General features: G+C 42.2%; 1 protein-coding gene across 3 annotated transcripts in view; it reads left to right on the top strand.

Annotated features, from left to right (window-relative positions):
- Nucleotides 1–19,542, top strand: part of ECM2 (extracellular matrix protein 2) — a 222,763-nt gene that overhangs the window by 96,156 nt on the left and 107,065 nt on the right. For 2 of the 3 annotated variants that reach the window (XM_069206683.1, XM_069206682.1), the window contains exon 4: nucleotides 16,528–17,196. In XM_069206683.1, coding sequence (XP_069062784.1) covers nucleotides 16,528–17,196 — 669 coding nt within the window. The remainder of the gene's footprint in view (nucleotides 1–16,527; nucleotides 17,197–19,542) is intronic. The other variant, XM_069206684.1, reaches the window with a different exon arrangement.

Here is a 19,542-nt window from a genome sequence, read left to right as displayed (position 1 = left end):
ACGAGAAGAGCTGAAGAGCTATGAGGAGGAGTACTGCCCCTTTGCTGTGTGTGCTTTGCTGAGTTGGCCTAGAGTTGCTGCCTGCAGGCGGTGTATCCTGCTTGTGAAGATCCTAAAGGGCGTGGACTGAGTTTGCCTCCTGTTGAGAAGTCTCAGGGACATCAACGACTTAGGGGGTTATTCTAACTTTGGAGGAGTGTTAATCCGTCCCAAAAGTGACAGTAAAGTGACGGATATACCACCAGCCGTATTACGAGTTCCATAGGATATAATGGACTCGTAATACGGCTGGTGGTAAATCCGTCACTTTTCCGTCACTTTTGGGACGGATTAACACCTCCTCCAAAGTTAGAATAACCCCCTTAATCTGCCTTCACCTGGGCTCTCTTGCTGAGATCCTCTGACTCGCCAAGTGGTGCCACATCTGTTCCTGGGCCTCTGGAAGGAGAAGCTGGCAGAACCTGCACGGCGGCCGAAAAATCAATGCAACGCCAGTGAAATCGATGCATCCTTGGCGCAGCACGGATTAATCTCTGCAATGCATCCCGATTTTTCACACATCGTCTCTGGCTGTCAAAATATTCAACATCACCGCATGGACCCCAGGCTGCTTGTCTGGAAATAGACACATCCCTTCCCTGCGAGGAAAGAATCCACGCAACCACACGCTTGCCGGTGCTGCTTTATTTTTCATGCATACCAGGTAGTTTGTGCTAATCCATTGGATTAAGACTCTTTTTACTTTAAAAATTAATATCTTTACTTGTGTATGTTGCATTTTTGCCATTTTGGTCTTGTTTGATTTAGATAAAATATTGGCTATTCCTCTAAACTGGTGTGGATTCCTTTTGTGGTGTTGTCAGTGTGTTACTGTGTGTGCTTGTGCAAATATATTACACATTGCTTGTGCCAACCTACTAAGAGGGTGGGCAGGGGTTATCTGAGCTGTTATCTCTCTTACCTTGACTAGAGAGAGGGTCCCTACTTGGACAGGGTGCAAACTGACTGCCAACTAGAGACCACATTTCTAACACCTTCCATTGGAGTAGGTCAGTACCCTGATGTGAGCAGTGGTGGACCTGAAAAGGGAAGCTGTCTGTACATACATATCCATTGATTGGCTCCTTGGTATTACTATGCCTAATTCTGAGGCTATGAGTTAGAATTTGGCTGGTGTGGGGAAATCAATCTAGTTGGTAAATTTTCTCCACTGCTTTTTATTCTGTTGTACTTTTTACTTCTTTTGTGAGCTGGAGTCTACCAAATAGGCCCATGCCCCAGTACTCTGCAGAAACTGAATGTATCTGCCTTCTTATAGTAACTCCCACTATTGTGGCCCTGTCGTGATCCAGTCATGTCACTCTGCTGTCACTGAGATGTTTTAGCATTTTTAATACCTCATTGCTCTTCAGTAGAATAAGTATAGGATAGCATAACCTGTTGCAGAGAGGGCAGTTATGAAAACTAGGGTACCGTAGATGTCATCTATTATACTTGCCCCTTTCAGCCATCTGAGTGCTCTGATTAATTCCTACAATAATTTAGATAGTTTCCTACATAAAGTTTTGTGTGTTTATCAAATTTCAGGTAGAAATTCTAAGTTCTTTATTTCTTAACTGGATGGTTGTTACAAATAACACTGCACACATTTTCTCTGAGGATTTGCTAGTTCCTCTGGCCTAACTACTAAAGGTGAGACAAGAAAGCACAGATAAGACTGTAGAACATATATCAACAGGTTGGTTTACTGGAAACCAGAGTTGTAAGAAGAGTTGTAATGACTTCAACAGTCATTTATGTCATTGTTGGTGTCCTCTGTGATGTAATATGTGAGTACTCTTTAGATGATGGACGTAATGTTTTGTTGTTACCGTTTAGTGCTAGTTCAGAATATTGGTACCATTTGTGGTGGAACCTTAACATCTCTTCAAATTAATATTTTTGCTTGATCATTTATATTACAGAGTTGACGATAACAGCTCAAACGTTAACACTTAACCGAGTAATTCATAAATTTATGTTCATTTGTTTCACTTTTGGCTCTTTTGACCAAACTGTACCCTACATTTCAAAGCTGAAAGCCATGACAGGTATACAGGGAATACAAAAAAATTTGCAGGTTGTGTGGTCTTCTGAGTGCCATGGTCAGTATGTTTTGCATTCTGGATTGACCAGAGTCCATTCCCTAGGCCCACTACATGAATGTCATGAGTAGGCAAAGTGGAAGTATATCATTAGATAACCCAACAAATTCACCTATGTTACAAATGTACAAATTCACTGGAGCAACTCTAAGAAAAGGAACCAGAAGATCATTGCCAGTGCTTAATTTGAAAAATAATGAGTACCAGTGCCCAAAGTGCAGCTCAGAAGCCTGCAGCTGGTGGTATTGAATGTCAGTATTCTGAATACCAAGGCTGTGTGATCCTGAATCCACCTCAGGCCTCTTTAATCCACTGCTAAACAGTTCCTGCTCCTTTATCTCACTCTTCCAGATTCCTACATTCTCACTTGTTGACAGTTTTTATGTCTTTCTCTTCCTCCTCCTTCCTTCCAGTTTGTGTGTGTTTTCCCTCTCTTGCCTCTTTGCTTTTGGGAAATGTCTGATGAGGAAAAATAAGTGGTGGTTCCTCAAAAATGAGCACTGGTGAACTTCACCGCAAATCACCAGCTGAAGTTAAACACTTGAACCTCGCACAAAAACTAAAATATTTCAAATTTCTCAAATTTGTTATTGACTTTTAGTTAGACAATTATAACCTCCACCCTAATGCACATCTGATTCCTTTATATGTAACATTATAGATTAAATAATAAATTAAGTCATTGATGACATCACAGATGACATTACATACCATTACTAATTAAATCATCAGTGTCATCACTGCAGTTGCATTAGATGGCACTTTTTCTCGTTTTATGGCACATATTGGGAATATGTTAGATTTTGCTAGGCGCATAAAGAAATGTTTGGGGACTTAACATGCACCTAGTTAGGACCTTAACATGAAGTGGCGGCTCTAGTTGCCAAGATGGAGTGAGCATTCCTTCTCTGCACTCCAGCTACTCTGCAGTAGTGCTAAACATTGGATGGTCGAGGACTGAGGCATGGACTGGAGATGGGTGCCTGAATGCTGGTGGACCAGGTGCACAACTCCATGATGTCTTGTTTTGTGCAGAGCAGCCACACTCAAAGGACTGTAAGTGGTGGCAGAGGCCATAAGGATGACAAAATTGCAGCCATGCTAGAAGACAAGTAAGAGCCCGAACCCGCTTGAGTACGAAGGAGCCATTGGGAGCAGACACCTGTACTAACCTTCCAAGATGGTCAGTGGATAGCGTGTGGGAAGGGCTGTAATACCCTCACCCACAAAGCTGTATCAGCACAAATGCTGCAGGTAGAATGCGGAGCTACTGTGCCCACAATGAGCTGGAGGCAGATGCACAGCTGTGCTGCCCACATGCCAGGGACTGATAGCTTCAGCTTTGACAAATCAAGTTCCTAGGTTGATTGTGGGTGACTTAATGGTCACCTTTTTGGAGAACTGGCTGCAAGTGGTGGTTGCGACTGAGTGCCTGTGCAAGTTCTACGTGCCTGAGAGACTGTACAGGGTCCCTGCATGCCTGCCTTAGCCTAAAGCACCACCTAGACCAGTAGTGGCAAGACTACTGGCAAGGGTCGCCTGGCAAGTCCTTACATGATAGACAATGCAAGGGTGTCCATATTCCTAGATTTCACTTCACTGGTGCAGAAACAGCTTGCATTGTTCCTGTCTGTAACAAAATGCCTATGAGAGTTTGGGTTAGTATACACCCTGTTGTTTACGTCTTGGCTACAGATTCAAGTGGAAGGGAGGGCTCACTTTTTGCCGAGCCAATGGAGATGCAGGAATGGCTAGACACTTATCATGCAGAAAGCACACGGCTGCCTGAGAAGCGCTTACACAGATCCACAATATGGAAGAGACTTTGATCCAGGTGTGGCAGAGACGTGTGGCCTACAAGCCAACAGGCTGCGGTGGACGGAGAAAACAGGCTGTTGCAGCAATGTGAGGAAATTGTGAAATTGGCAGTGGACTTTAGCTCTAGTGTAGACAGGGTGAAATAATCTGGCTTTAGCAAGATAATGCATTAAGAGCACCCCAATCAGAGGATGATATTCTATGAAAAAGGGGAACAGTTCTTTTATATCTGTCAAAGCCCGGGCCGCAGAACGTCTGTATATCCTTTTTAAGCAAGCTGCACATAAACACATTCCTTAGAAGTTTGGACAGTATGACAGGCTGTTCCTGACCTAGGGGAAAAAGTTGGGGAAGTGGCAGTTGATATATGTGCATGTGAAGTTATTGAGTGACTAACCCGAACTGAAGGTGCAATGTTGGGAGGCTGGTGGGTGTAGTGCCCAGACCAATCCTATGGAGTCTGTTCCTTCAGACGGATGTGTACACTCACATGAATCAATTCATAATACTAACGTGGAACATGTGTGGCAGCAATTAACCCTCAAATCAATACAATGTGCATGCATATATTAAAAGAAGAAGGTCCCAGATTGCATTCCTCCAGAAGATGCATCTTACTAAGAAAGAGGGATTAGCACTGGATAGAAGATGGAGGGTCCAGGCAAATTACACAGCTTATTCAACAAATACCTGAAGCGTTTTGATTTGGATAAGATCAGGGGTTCCCATTCAGCCTTTGAAAGTAGTGGTGGACATGAACGGGCCATATGTGATGTTGGGAGGCAGCTGCAGGGAAAAGATGTAGCACTGATAAACATATATGCACCAAACATGGACCTACCTTCTTTTTGGGAGGGCCTAGCTCTGCAGTTGACATAAATGCCTCCTTATTCACAAGTATTTGGGGGGAATTTGAATTGTTTTGTAGGTAGCAATCATGACAGATCGCACCACTATCCTCAATTCAAACACACACAGTTGTGACAAGGCATTTAACAGTTGGATCTCTTGCTGGGAGATGGTGGATAGTTGGCAAACATATAATCCCAAAGGTAGGGAGTACACATAGTATACTAGTTTATATGATGTCCATCTTTGTCTTGATAATTTTCTATGCACTTCTCAACTACATACCAAGGTCAAACACAATGAATTTTTGGCTAAGACATTCTCACACCACAGCCCTTTCGTTGACACTTCGCTGAAGGGTTGCTTACCACAGGTTACGGATTAATAGCTGTCCACTTTATATCAAACTCTACACAGAAGAAATGCTAATATATCTCAGAGGTGATGAGCCTGGTGTTAACGGTAGAAACCCAAAGGCACTGCACATAAGCTTGCAATTGATGTCAAAGATGACATCACAAATTAAATTTTTTATGACAACACCGATATCATTACAAATGACCTCACAATGGACATCCAGTGACCCTTCCAAAAAACAATTAGTTAGCCCTTTTGAAATTAGCAATATCACCCACAGTGACTCATATTCTATATAATGATAAAATCAACTTTAACTTTGAACACTGTGCACCTTTTGGCAGCTTCTCATTAGTCTCAATGTTATGCACGAGCTCGTTATATGCAGGTAGGTAGCTGTGAAACTCTGCTCTTATAAGCATGACTGTGTCACAAATGTTTGATAGTTGCTAACTTCGGGAGCCTAAACAGGTGTAGAGTATATGACACTATATTAACAACCATCAAATCAGTATAACAGAATGTGTTTTAAAAACAAAAAACCTCAGTTACCTAGGGCCAGATGTAAAAAGCTTGTTAATGGTCGCAAATGGTCCCATTTGCAGAATCGGCAGTTTGCAACCGCTAAAAATTCTTTTTGGTATGTACAAAGGCCCTATTTGTGATTCAGTAACCGATTCGCAAATAGATTTTGCAAGTTGGTATTGGAAAGGGGAGTTTTTAAAGCATCCCTTCCTAATACCAAATCACACTGGTATGTGTGAATGATTTGCGTCGAAAATACAGTCACAAACATTCTCATTTTACCACCTACTTCAAGCAGGTGGTAACCAATTCGCAATTGGTAATGGGTCCCCAAGGGATTCCTTCCCATTTGGGAATGGATGCAAGAATATTTTATAAGAGCAGCCAGTGGTCCCTTGGAAGTAGTGGACCAAAATCTGGGGTTTTGGGTCCACTACTTATAGCCCTTTCTGCCTTTGAAGTAGGTAAACTTCAAAGGAAAGTCTCTGTTGTTCACAAGATCCTGCCTTGCCGAGGCCCGCCCCAGACACACTCCTCCCTCCACTGTAGCCCAGATGACCGATCAGGATATGCAGGCTACACCCCAGCTCCCTTTCTGTCATTGTCTAGTGGGGATTCAAAAACAGCCCAACTGTCAGTCTGACCCAGTCAGGGAATACACAAGCAGGCAGAGTCACCAAGTGGTTTAAAAAAGGAAAATGCCCACCTTCTAAAAGTGGCATTTTCAAACTGACAATCTAAAAAACAACTTTACCAAAATATGAATTTTATAATTGTTAGTTCAGAGACCCCAAACTCCACATCTCAATCTGCTCCCAAAAGGAAACTAAACTTAAAAGATATTTAAAGGCAGCCCCCATGTTAACCTATGAGAGAGCTATTCCCTGCACAGTGAATATGGCAGTATTTCACTGTCAGGACATGTAAAACACATCAGTACTTGTCCTCCCTTTACCATACACCGCACCCTGCCCATGGGGCTACCCAATTTCTACCTTAGGGGTGCTGTTGGACCTGGCTTTTTGACAGGGTCATCCCCAAACTTTTTGCCTCCTTCCTCCTATTTTTTCTGACCTGCTGTTGTTGGCTTTTGAACTCTGGGCACTTTACCACTGCTAACCAGTGCTAAAGTGCATATGCTCTCTGTGTAAATTGTACTGTTGATTGGTTTATCCATGATTGGCTATTTGATTTACTTGTAAGACCCTATTAGAGTGCACTATATGTGCCTAGGGCCTGTAGATTAAATGCTACTAGTGGGTCTGCAGCACTAGTTGTGTCACCCACTTAAGTAGCCCCTTAACCTTGTCTCAGGCCTGCCATTGGAAGGCCTGTGTGTTCAGTTTCACTGTCAATTCGACTTGGCATTTAAAAGTACTTGCCAAGCCTAAAACTCCCCTTTTTCTACATATAAGACACCCCTAAGGTATGCCCTAGGTAACCCATAGGGCGGGGTGCTGTGTAGGCAAAAGGCAGGACATGTACCTACGTAGTTTACATGTCCTGGTAGTGTAAAACTTCCATATTTGTTTTAACACTGCTGTGAGGCCTGCTTCCTTCATAGGCTAACATTGGGGCTGCCCTCATACATTGTTGAAGTGGCAGCTGCTGATCTGAAAGGAGCAGGAAGGTCATATTTAGTATGGCCAGAATGGTAATACAAAATCCTGCTGACTGGTGAAGTCGGATTTAATATTACTATTCTAGAAATGCCACTTTTAGAAAGTGAGCATTTCTTTGCACTTAAATCTTTCTGTGCCTTACAATCCACGTCAGGCTAGGTTTAGTTGACAGCTCCTTGTGCTTTCACTCAGACACACCCCAAACACAGGGTACTCAGCCTCACTTGCATACATCTGCATTTTGAATGGGTCTTCCTGGGCTGGGAGGGTGGAGGGCCTGCCCTCACACAAAGGACTGCCACACCCCCTACCGGGACCCTGGCAGACAGGATTGAACTGAAAGGGGACCTGGTGCACTTCTTAGCCACTCTTTGAAGTCACACCCACTTCAAAGGCACAATTTAGTATAAAACAGGGCCTTTGCCCTACCACCTCAGACACTTGCTGGAGAATAAACCTGAACCAGAACCTGCATCCTGCCAAGAAGAACTGCCTGGCTGCTCAAATGACTCACCTGACTGCTTTCTACAAAGGACTGCTGCCTTGCTGTTGGCCTGCTGCCTTGCTGAACTCTTGTCTGGCTGTAAAGGTGCTCTCCAAGGGCTTGGATAGAGCTTGCCTCCTGTTCCCTGAAGTCTCAGGACCAAAAAGACTTCTCTTTTTCAATTGGACTCCTCGTGCGCCGAAACATTTGACGCACAGCTTGCTCCGTGGTGAGAAATTCACCGCACGCCGATCCAGAAAGACGCCGCTCAACGCGACACCTGCGGTGCGACTGGAACTTCGCCGCACGGCCTCGCATGGACAACACCGCCCGACTTCCAGAGAGGAAATCGGCGCGACGCCGGCCGTGAGAAAGAAAATTCCACGCACAGCCCCCCAGAACGACGTGCAGCCAGATAACAAGCCGAGGAATCCACGCACAGACCCTGGGACATCTGGTAATCCCACGATCCACAGAAGGAGACGGTCCGCGTGCTGGAAAACAACACACGTCTTCCCTGAGTGAAAAATAACGATGCAAGTCCGTGTGTGAAGGGGCGAAACCGACGCACACACCATTTTTACTCCCGTAGAACTACGCACGTCTCCCCGCGTGAACAATAACGACGCAAGTCCGTGTGTGAAGGAGCGTAAACGACGCACACACCATTTTTCCACGCATCGCCTCTTCTGCGGCCCTCTGCAGAGTTTTTCCACTCCAAACCAGGTACTTTGTGCTTGAAAGAGACTTTATTTACTTTTTAAAGACTTAAGACACTTCATATCACTTTTCAGTGATATCTTTACAAATTCATGTTGCATCTTTGATCGTTTTGACCTGCAAATACACAGATAAATATTGTATATTTTTCTAAACACTGTGTGGTGTATTTTTTGTGGTGCTATATTGTGTTATTGTATGATTTATTGCACAAACGCTTTACACATTGCCTTCTAAGTTAAGCCTGACTGCTCGTGCCAAGCTACCAGAGGGTGGGCACAGGATAATTTGGATTGTGTGTGACTTACCCTGACTAGAGCGAGGGTTGCTTGGACAGAGGTAACCTGACTGACAGCCAAAAAAAAACTTTCTAACAGGTGCCTTATATGTTTAAAAAGGAAAGGTTTGGGCCTGGCAAGTGGGTACACTTGCCAGGTGGAATTGCCAGTTTAAAACTGCACACACAGACACTGCAGTGGCAAGTCTGAGCCATGTTTACAGGGCTACTCATGTGGGGGGCACAATCAGTACTGCAGGCCCACTAATTAGCATTTGATTTACAAGCCCTGGACACTTTACTAGGGGTTTACTAGTAAATCAAATATGCCAGTCCTGGAAAAGCCAGTTACACCTACAATTTACACAGGGAGCACTTGCACTTTAGCACTGGTCATCAGTGCTAAAGTGCCCAGAGTACCAAAACCAGCAAAAAAATGACCAGTAAACAGTCAAAACATGAGAAGCAGAGGCAAAATAGACAGGGGAGACCATGTCAAGGATTCCAGGTCTAATGAACACACTTCTGTACATATGTGTTTGCGATTACCAAATAGCGAATTGCAAACATTTGCTATTTGGTAATAGCAAACAATCATTTTCATACATCTGGCCCCTATTTCCTTTTGGTTTCTACTCAATCCAATTGTGGTATTTTTTGGGATGTCAAGCTGTTTGTGTGCAACAAAAATGAGAGCAGCTCTACTGGTTAACCTAATACACTTCAAAATGCAACTGGAGACAACTGGAGTTTTATTCAAACAATTTTCTTATATATGCCCAAAAAAGTATATGCCACTTTTCATTGGTTGACCATACTTTCTAAGGAGCTTAATCAGGCATGAATAACAAGCTGACATTTGGGATTGTGTCAAATATTTTGTATTCTTCTTTTTTTTATATCAGTGCTTAGCTGATATGTGTATTCAAGTAGCTGCCTTTTTGTTGCCTTTTTGCTGCAGATAGGTCTAATTGGTTGTGGCAGCAAAAATATTGAGGAACTTCATATATCTAATATTAATTAACAGTTGTTAGAAATGTGGTTTCTGGTTGGCTAAGGTATGCACCTAAGCCAGGCAGAACCCACCCAGTCTAGTCAGGGGAAGGAAGTTACACGTCCACGATAACCCCTGCTCACCCCCTTGGCAGCTTGGCACGAGCAGTCAGGCCTAACCCAGAGGCAATGTGTAAAGCGTTTGCACACACACACAACACACATGACGCAATATGTACACCACAAAGTAAACATAACACCGAGCTATGTAAAAATAAACTGCATTGCACAAAACATAATTAGACCAAACATTACATGTCAGTAATACCCTGCTACCTTAGCAATTGTTAGAACGTTACACACGTTACTAATACTCTCAGGATTCTGCAACATAAGCAGTAGTCAGGAATCACAATATAGAAATATATGTACTTGTCATGTACACATCATAAATATCCATAAAAGGAACATTAGAGAACATATGGCAAGTCATAAAAACATATATCTGCATATCATGCCCGTAAAAGGATCATCAACACATTTATGCAACATCATAAAAATAGGTAGGGAACATATAACCCCTTAATGTTCATGTCAGAATGAATATGTCCCCAAAAGTACCTGTTGTAGAATGAAAAGGACACTCTTAGTGCCTGGAAGATTAAAGTGGGCCCCCAGCGCTCCTGTGTGCTAAACGGAGGCCACGCTTTGCTCCTGGGAGAGAGGGGCAGTCGGCACCCTCTCTGAGGTTTATAACAGGCTCCTCCTGGGGCCCATGATCTCTAGGCCCCCCCGGGCCTTCATTGGCCTTTCAATGGGGGGGGCACAAAGCAGCCCAAGAAAGCAAAAGGGGCCAAAAGACAAAGACCTACGGCGCGGGGGACCTCTGTTGAGGCTTCCGCCCAGCCCCCAGTCTCAGGGATCCAGAGGAGGTCCTCTCGGGGCAGGGTGAGCCTCCGATGAGGCTTCCTTTCGACCCTGCCGGCCCTACCGAGATCAAGAGAAGACGACCGGTGGAGCGGGGAGCCTCCGATGAGGCTTCCTTCCCCGCCCATTCCTGAAGACGTGAGCAGGCACCGAAGCGGGTGCCTGCCTGTGCCCCACTCACTCCTTTCCTTTCTACCTGTGGTGCTCTGGGGGCGCCGAAGATAGCCCGACTCTTGTGCTTTGCCGGCAACACTCCAGTCGCGGTGGTGAGTGTTCTAAAGGCCAAAAACAGCAGGCTAACAAGCACGGGAGATTCCTGGAGAGCCCATTCCCAGCTGTGATTTCTTTCACAGCAAGGCGCCTATGAGCACCCAGGGTCCCACATAAGCGCTGCACTCTATGCTAAGCCAACCAAGAAAGCGCTATGATGGCCAAAACAAAAGTGAAGCACCCCTCGTGGTGGGGATAGTTGCAGGGGTCTGGGGCCACAGCACCATGCCTCTGGAGACAAGCGAGAGGGAAAGCACAGGGCTGGCAGGCCCAGCTACAGGCCAGCACTAGGGATGCAGATGGTGGCAGTTCCTCCTAGTGACCAGGCATGCACAGCAGCAGTCCAAGGTGGGTCCTTGTGAGTCTATTCAGCAGCGTCCTGTGTCCAGTTTCAGGTAAGTCTCTTCAAGTCTCAAGAATGTCTAAATTGTGGGGAAAATTCACTTGTACTTATACTCAGTTTACAGTGTGTTTTACAATGAGGAGGAGAGGGGGTTTCAACCAGTTACAACTGGGTCGGGCAGTGCCCCCTTCACTCCTCCAGCACAGCCTCCAAACATCAGTTGGGGGTAAATAACCTTATTGTGTGAGGCCAGGGCACAGCCTTTACAAATGCAGGTGTGCCCCGCCTCTCGCTTCTCTCAGCCCAGGAAGACCATACAAAATGTAAATGCACCTTTGTGACACCTCCACCCTCCCTGTGTACAGGCTGTCTGAAAAGTATGCACAAAGCTCAACTATCTCTCTGCCCAAACATGGATTGGAGTCAAGCTGCAAAACACCAGAGTCATAAGCCCAGAGAAATGCTCACTTTCTAGAAGTGGCATTTCTGTAATAGTAAAAAAAATTACACCTACACCAGTAAGCAGCATTTCTTACCACCATTGCCACCATACCAAACATGCCTACGTTACCCCTCATAAATCAGACAATACCCCCTACATATAAAGCAGGGCATTTCTAATGCAATCCTACGAAAATGCAGCACCCACAGCAGTGAGACACCAAGTTAGGCTGTTTGTCACTACCAGGACAGGCCACAGAACCTGTCACATGTCCTGCCTTCTACATACATAGCACCCTGCCCATTGGGCTAGCTAGGGCCCACCTTAGGGGTAACTTACATGTAGTAAAAGGGGAGTTCTGGGCCTGGCAAGTAAATTTAGATGCCAGGTCCCTGTGGCAGAAAACTGTGCACACAGGCCCTGTGCTAGCAGGCCTGAGACAGGTTTGAAAGGCTACTTCAGTGGGTGGCACAAGCAGCGCTGCAGGCCCACTAGTATCATTTAATTTACAGGCCCTGGGTATAGAGAAACCACTGTACAAGGGACTTACAGGTAAATTAAATATGCCAATTAGGTATAAGCCAATCACACCAATTTTAGATGGGAGAGCACCTGCACTTTGGCACTGATCAGCAGTGATAAAGTGCTCAGAGCCCTAGAGCCAACAGCGAGAGGTCAGAAAAAATAGGAGAAATTAGGCAAAAAGTCATGGGATGAACCTGCTACAACGGGCAGGTCCAACAACAGTGGACAGATAAGCTTCTACCTCTTAAAAACCAAAACCCTCTTTGATTTTCTAATGAGCACTCAAGACACCCATGCTTAAGGCGAGAGGAAAATGTTGCAAAATCTTAGTAGATATGGCACTATTCTTCTCTCTCCTTTTCTCACAATGTCATGCATCAAATTTGGATCCTGGGTTGCCTTGCATGAAAGATTAGTCAAAATGAACCATAGATCCTCAACAGATTTCTCACACTGCCTCGTCCATGAATTCCACTTTTGCGCGCACCCCTCCTTGTAGACCCAAACACAGCCAGTGAATGTCAATCAGAGTCTCACTTAGTTGATTCAAAATGTTACTTTTCTCTAACTGTCACAGATACTCTCCTAGACAATGTCACTGTCGACACAAAGGTGATCAATTTGTTTAAAAATTGTGTTAGCCAGGGGCAAAAAAGCAGTCTGTCCCTAATAAGAATGTAAACATGGCTGCAAAATTACAGCTCAGTGAAATATATATATATTTTTAACATACATAATAATTCTGCTGAAACAAGAAAAATGATTGTTTACAGGAAACTCAATCATTATAGATTACGCTAATAATACATTAAAGAAAAAGGAACTAGAGTTGTTAAAGAGAGACAGTGTTGGATAGAATGTTTCAAAAACAACTGCAACTCCTGCTGCTGTAAGGTCCTCAGAGCAGGTTTCTAGGCACCAGGTCTCTCTACAACCAGGTCTTGTCCATAGTCCAGTTCACAGTGGTCATTTGAGCCTTGTTAATACCAGGTGTCCTTCTGCTTTTAATGTTCTTGAAGTAGGTAATTAAGACCTTGGGAGAGGAATTCAAGGAGTCAGGGGTCATTGAATTTTCTTTCTTCAAATATGTCCTTCTTCTTCAGGTGTAGTCTTCTGAGGTCCATGAGTGTTCTGGGGAGGTGGTGGCGAGATTCCAGTCTTATCCTGTGCACTAGCCTGTGATTGGAGCATTCTTTATCACCCAGTCCTGTCTACCTTATTGCCTTAAGCTTACCTCCTTTTGCAGCACGTGCTCTTCACTTTACTGTACCAATTTAGAGAATTCCTAATTCAATAATGGCTAGCACCTTCTTCCACTCGGAGTCCCCGGTTCTCCTTAAAACACTTCCTATTTAGATGATGTAATCTCCCATTTGTCAGGGTTCAGCATGGTCCTCTATTCTGCTGGACTGAGTACCTGTAGGTCTACGATAGCCCTGGGAATGAATGACAGCAGAACATGTCAGCCCCATTTGGCATCTTCAATGTAAAGAGAGTTACTATTAATGCTATCTTTTAATTCCCCTGTCTTCCTTGTCCTCTCCAGATGACTAATCCCTGCTAACGGTCCAGTTTTTGCAAACACCCTTGCCTTCCTGGGTCCAGAGATCATGCTGTTGTCTTCTGGAGAGCAGAGTCATTATCTGCATTGAAGAATGTGTAGTGAGCCTCTCGAGTTGAGATGAGTGGCAAACTGGCTCTAAGCCAGTTTGGTTTCAGCAGCACAAAGTATATTTTTATAAATTTAAGTAATCACTATTTAGGAAATGCTTCGCTATTTAGGAAATGCAAAATGGAATGTAACAAAATAGCGATTCCCTAATATCAATTTCTACATAGTCGAAATCGCTATTAAGGAATCGCTATTAAAAAATGCGACTCCTTTCGTTCGTATGGGTCTTCAGGACCATACGTGAGAATGGTTTAGCATTTCCTAATTTGTGATTTCCTATTAGGGAATGCAAAACCAAGGGAGCTGAGGGCCTAAGGCCTTCTTTGATGCACCCCAAAAATTAACTGTGCACTGTGAAGTGCACACATGCTCTAGGTGCATGTGTGCGCTACCCAGCACTTTAAAAATTGCATTGTAATGCATTTTTTAAAATTGCACATGGTTACCATCAACTTGGAGATGATGGTAATAGTATTTCCTAAATGTCCATTTCATATTTAGGAAATGCTTGATGCATATGCTTATGAAATCACAAATAGGTAATCCCTATTTACGATTTCATATTTAGGGAATCGCAAATTGCAATTTCTTATTTGAAGTCACAATTTAAGGGAATCGCAAAAATTATGTGATTCCCTAATATGGGCTGCCAATGCCTTTCATACATTCTGAAAGGCTATTTTTCATTTGCAAACAGTGGAATTTTGTGATTTGCACCATTTGTGAATGCAAAATACTTTGATACAAATAGCCTTTTGTTTTGGTCCTGGAGAATGGGTTTGGGAGGTCAGCCTTATATGACCAGTCTACTTTTAATGTAGAAGCAATCTGGTTAGGTGGGACAGGATCTAACAGCAAACAGATGTGTTTAGTCGTGTACAGGATATTTAACTCAATATTATGTTTGTGGGTAGCCAATATATTGGTTTCCTTGTCTTACCTGATATGATCAGACCTTTTAATGCAAAAGACAAGGTAATCAGAGTAGATTGGGAAGTGTAATAGGTTGTTCAAAGTTTTGGCACAAAATGCAGTATCAATAACATTTCAACATTAAAGCCACATCAATGAGACTACTCGTACAAGAACCATCTTATGAAGGTGTGTAAAAGACGACATTTCCCACTGAAACTTGGTACCTATGGTTATGAGCAAGAGATGGGTCAGCATCAAAGGACACTGCTAGGTCATAGATGTGGTGATTTGGAACCAGTGGCACATCCATGGCACCTGTTTCATAACCACAGGGAATGTGTGCATAAGGGACCATATGTATGTATATGACAATCAGTCATAGTGCCAAACCTTGTGGCGCATCACAGGCGTAGTACATGAAGAAGAGCAGCTTTTCCTATATATGTGACTAGAGGGGAAGGATACTCACCATTGTACAGCTATGACATTAACACCCATAGAATCCATTGAGGAGTAGAGAAGGGTGCGTCAAATGACACTATTGAAGGCTTTTGATATGTCATTCAAGAAACACGTGGAGCCCTGGCGACTCATGAACAGCAACTCCACTACTTAATGTGTAGTGTAGCTTCAGTACTACGCTCGTCTCGGAATCCAGATTTGTGGTCCTTTACTAGCCCTTGCAGTTTCAGGTAGACAGAGAATTTTGTATTGCCATCAGTTTACATGTTTGGCACACAAGTGGGACTCAAGATAGGCCTCAAGTTTGCAGTGTTCTTTTTAAGAAGGGGTGATGATGCTGTGATTTTAATTATTCAGATATACCCCAATCTGAGGAATGTTCTATGGTCCATTACTTTACTGGACACATCCATGCCAGTGTACAGAAGTGGCACAATGGTACTGTCTTATAGAAACAAATGCTCACATCCATTGTTCCCATCCCTAATGTAAACAAGCATCAAATACTTTTGGAGTGCGCCTTTATTCTCTGGTGCCCATACAATACAAATAAAAGTCCCCTCAATGTTTTACTGGGACAGTATACCAAATTTATAACTGTAATGCAATTGCTTTGCTAATAAAGATAATAAACGTAAGATGACATTATTGTACTTGCAAAATCTTCTTAAGAAAACTGAATGGATATGGTGAAAGAAATGCAACATTTCACACTTTGTTTTTTACAATCTTAAAAAGTATGCCTTTTGTACCTAATGAGCACAATTTTCTATGTTAACCTTGAAATCTTGACACTCGATTTTAACATCTTTTCTGTAGCATTATTCCCTCCAAAGAACAAAGTTGATATTAATAAGCTAATGGCCTATAAGATGTATTGAGATAATAAAGAAAATGGCAGGCTGACAGTAATCCATTTAATCATATCTAGAACTAAAAGAAAAATACATCTTCCCTTCAAATTTTTCTATAGTCTTTAAAGACTGCAATTATACCTTGGGGCCACATATGTACTCTGCTATCATGGTTCACAGGATATCCATTTAGTGCACATGACTGCTTGCAGAATTGAAAAAAATACTTGGAGGGAACAATGTGATGTCACTAACGTGGATTTATTGTGGTTCTTACCACCCTTCTTTTTCTGTTTCTCACTACTTTTAACACCCTCCTCACGTTTAGTCTTAAAGAGTCTTGCAATGGATGACCGACCTGAATTTTCTGGTGATTCTCCAGAACCAAATGACCCTAGCATAGAAGAACTCATGCCTTCCCCACGTACACAAGCAGAAATGGATGAGCTATTGAGACGAGAGGAAGAAGAGCATCGAGAGGAGGAGGAGGAGATCCAGAGAAAGGAAAAAGAAGAGCAGAGAAAGAAAGAAAGGAAACGAGAGCGAGAAGAGAAAGAGCAAAAAGAGTTGGAAGCCCGACGCAAGGAAGAGGAGGAGCTTGAGAAAATCATTGAAGAAAACAAGAGGAAGGCAGAAGAAGAGGAACAGCTTAGAATAGAAGAGGAGCAACAAAAGCAAAAGGAAGAAGAGGAGCAAAGGAAAGAAGAGGAAGAAAGAAAAAGAGAAGAGAAAAAACGGCAGGAGAAAAAAAAGCAACAGGAACGTGCAAGAGAAGAAGAGGAAGAGGAGGATGATGATGAACCAGATGAAGAAGATCCCTTACGTGGTGATGTATTTAGAAGTCCATCAAGCCCATTTCCAGATGAACTTTCTCCAGTGCCAGCACCGTTACCCCTGGGCTGTTTCATCTCAGATATCACTGTGAGCTGCAGCTTTGCTAAACTGAGAACAATCCCAGCAGTTGTGGATGTAAAGATAAAGAGCTTTGACCTTCTCGGTAAGCAATTTTACAACTTATTTGACTTTTCTTAACTTGATGAAATGATTACTACTAAATCTCTTGTTGCAATATAAATAAAACTTGCACACAGCATTATACATTCCATCACTCAAATAGTTACCTGATGTGTAAAAGTAATATGTCAAAATAGATTTGTCAGTTTTCCATCAGTTTGTCAAAAAAACATGTTTGCTTTCAGTGACCATAAGCACTGCAGCGTGTTCTGTAATAGGGTCACCTGACAAAGTTTAAGATTCATTTGACACCAGAATGGACCTCAAGCTAGATAACATTACCCTCCTGTATAATATGATACTATGGGTTCTGCATAGGACAACAAAAATCTTCTGATATACATGTTTGCTAAGACCACGTAGGACACTATTGAATATGAAATGCCCTTTAGCAATTCTTATTGGTCGCTATCACAATACGCTCTCTAATTATTTACTGGTAGGTCATTCAAGTTTCTTACATAAACTCTTACAAGAATTCGATAAGACTATCTTATAAAGAAAAACTAGCATAAACCTTTCATAAAGTACAAGAATGATTTTCTCAGATGTTCTGCAAGAAATACAAAGGGATTCTATAGAAATCATAGTAGAATAACTAGAGAAAACTATGCAGGCATTTAAAAAATGTTTAAAACACACAACTGGATAGTTATTTTTTATGTAATTATGCAACAGGTTTACTTAGTGCTACTGGACCGAAGGTGTTGGGGTGTTGTATGTGTAATTACATTTCATATTACATTACATTGACCAAATTGAACATTTCAAAAATTTCAAAGTATAATAGATAATAACAACAGTTACAAAAATGTACTTGGTTCATCAGTTATCGGTTGTGAGACATTTGTTCAGGAACAGGTGAAAAACAAAAGTTTTCTGAAGCTAGGAATGGAGGCCACCTGATGAATAGGATTAGGGGGTCTACTGGTAGTATCAGTGTAAGTGAAGGACAAATTATAGTCAACAATTATTTGTACAAACACTGCTACTTGAGCTATTTCTGATGTTCCTTTAAAATTTTGCAGAACAGATATAACTGACAACGACCCCACACCACTGCCAGGGCTAATTTCTGTGTTGATGCTCTCCCCAACAGCATCCAGCTGTTTGAGTTCTGTCATAAGTGCAGAAATTGTGGAAAGTTAAATGCTGGGGGGCACTCAACATATCATCGTAACCATATAAGCCCCAAGAATTTTCACAATGCTTCATTATTGGTTTGTATCTGGGGTTTCTAAAAGCAGCCAATGCGGTTCATTCACAACTAGCTTCTTAAGGGTTTAAACAGTATCTATCTATCTATCTATCTATCTATCTATCTATCTATCTATCTATCTATCTATCTATCTATCTATCTATCTATCTATCTATCTGTCTATCTATCTATCTATCTATCTATCTATCTATCTAGTTAGGGTTCCCAGAGATAGGAATTCCTCCGATTTTTAGTTGCTAATAGATTTGCACCCGTTAGATGAATCTTTTCAGACCTATTCCTTTGTCTACATAGGTGGTTGATGCAACGTTTAGCAAAGATTCCTCAAAGGGGTGCAAAGAAAACAGGAGAGGACCCCAAAACACATTTTGACACCAATATATTTGCAAAACCGTCTGAATGAATTTGAACAAAATCAATCAGGAATGTAGTAGATTATGGTGTGTAGATGATCTTTTTGGCTAGTACAGGTAAGGATTTTTTGCTTATAACGTATTTTAACTTAGTGATAGCTGTAATCACAGTAATTTTGCAAGGTCTGGGGATGACAACACATTGGGTGATTGGCTAATGACTGCCGTTACAAAAGTTAAAAGTAGCCATGTTGTTTTAAGGCTACTTTCCCTGTGTTCTGGGTTAGGGGCTTAGATATAGATATAGATAAGTAATAGGTTTTATAATTTTCCTCTACCTATTACCACTTGATTAAAGTGGTAATAGGCAGCGAAAATCATAAATAGTTCCTATATAAGTTTTAAAAAATCAATGAGTACCGGGGTACAACCAAGGAGGTACTGCAGAAGTTTTAAAAAACTTTTTTTTTTAAAAGCCAAATTTACTATAATTTCTATAAATGTTTCCCAAATGTAGTGTACTATATTATTTTTTACCTATTTCATTATTTATGAAAAAAGCGTATGGAGTACTGCAAAAATACAATAAAACAATAGCACAACTTATAAACAATAAAAAGGTAAATTTCTTATACTCTGTACACTTTTAAAAAAATATATGGAAAATCAGTATTACATTTTCTACCAATTAACCTGTTAATATAGTGGTAACAGGTAGGGAATAACATTAAAACCTACTACATACCTAAAATTAATG

This window comes from Pleurodeles waltl, chromosome 9 (genome assembly GCF_031143425.1).
Source record: "Pleurodeles waltl isolate 20211129_DDA chromosome 9, aPleWal1.hap1.20221129, whole genome shotgun sequence".
NCBI classification, from domain to species: domain Eukaryota; kingdom Metazoa; phylum Chordata; class Amphibia; order Caudata; family Salamandridae; genus Pleurodeles; species Pleurodeles waltl.
The sequence above is the reverse complement of the archived record's forward strand: the minus strand, read 5'-3'. Positions and strand labels throughout refer to the sequence as shown.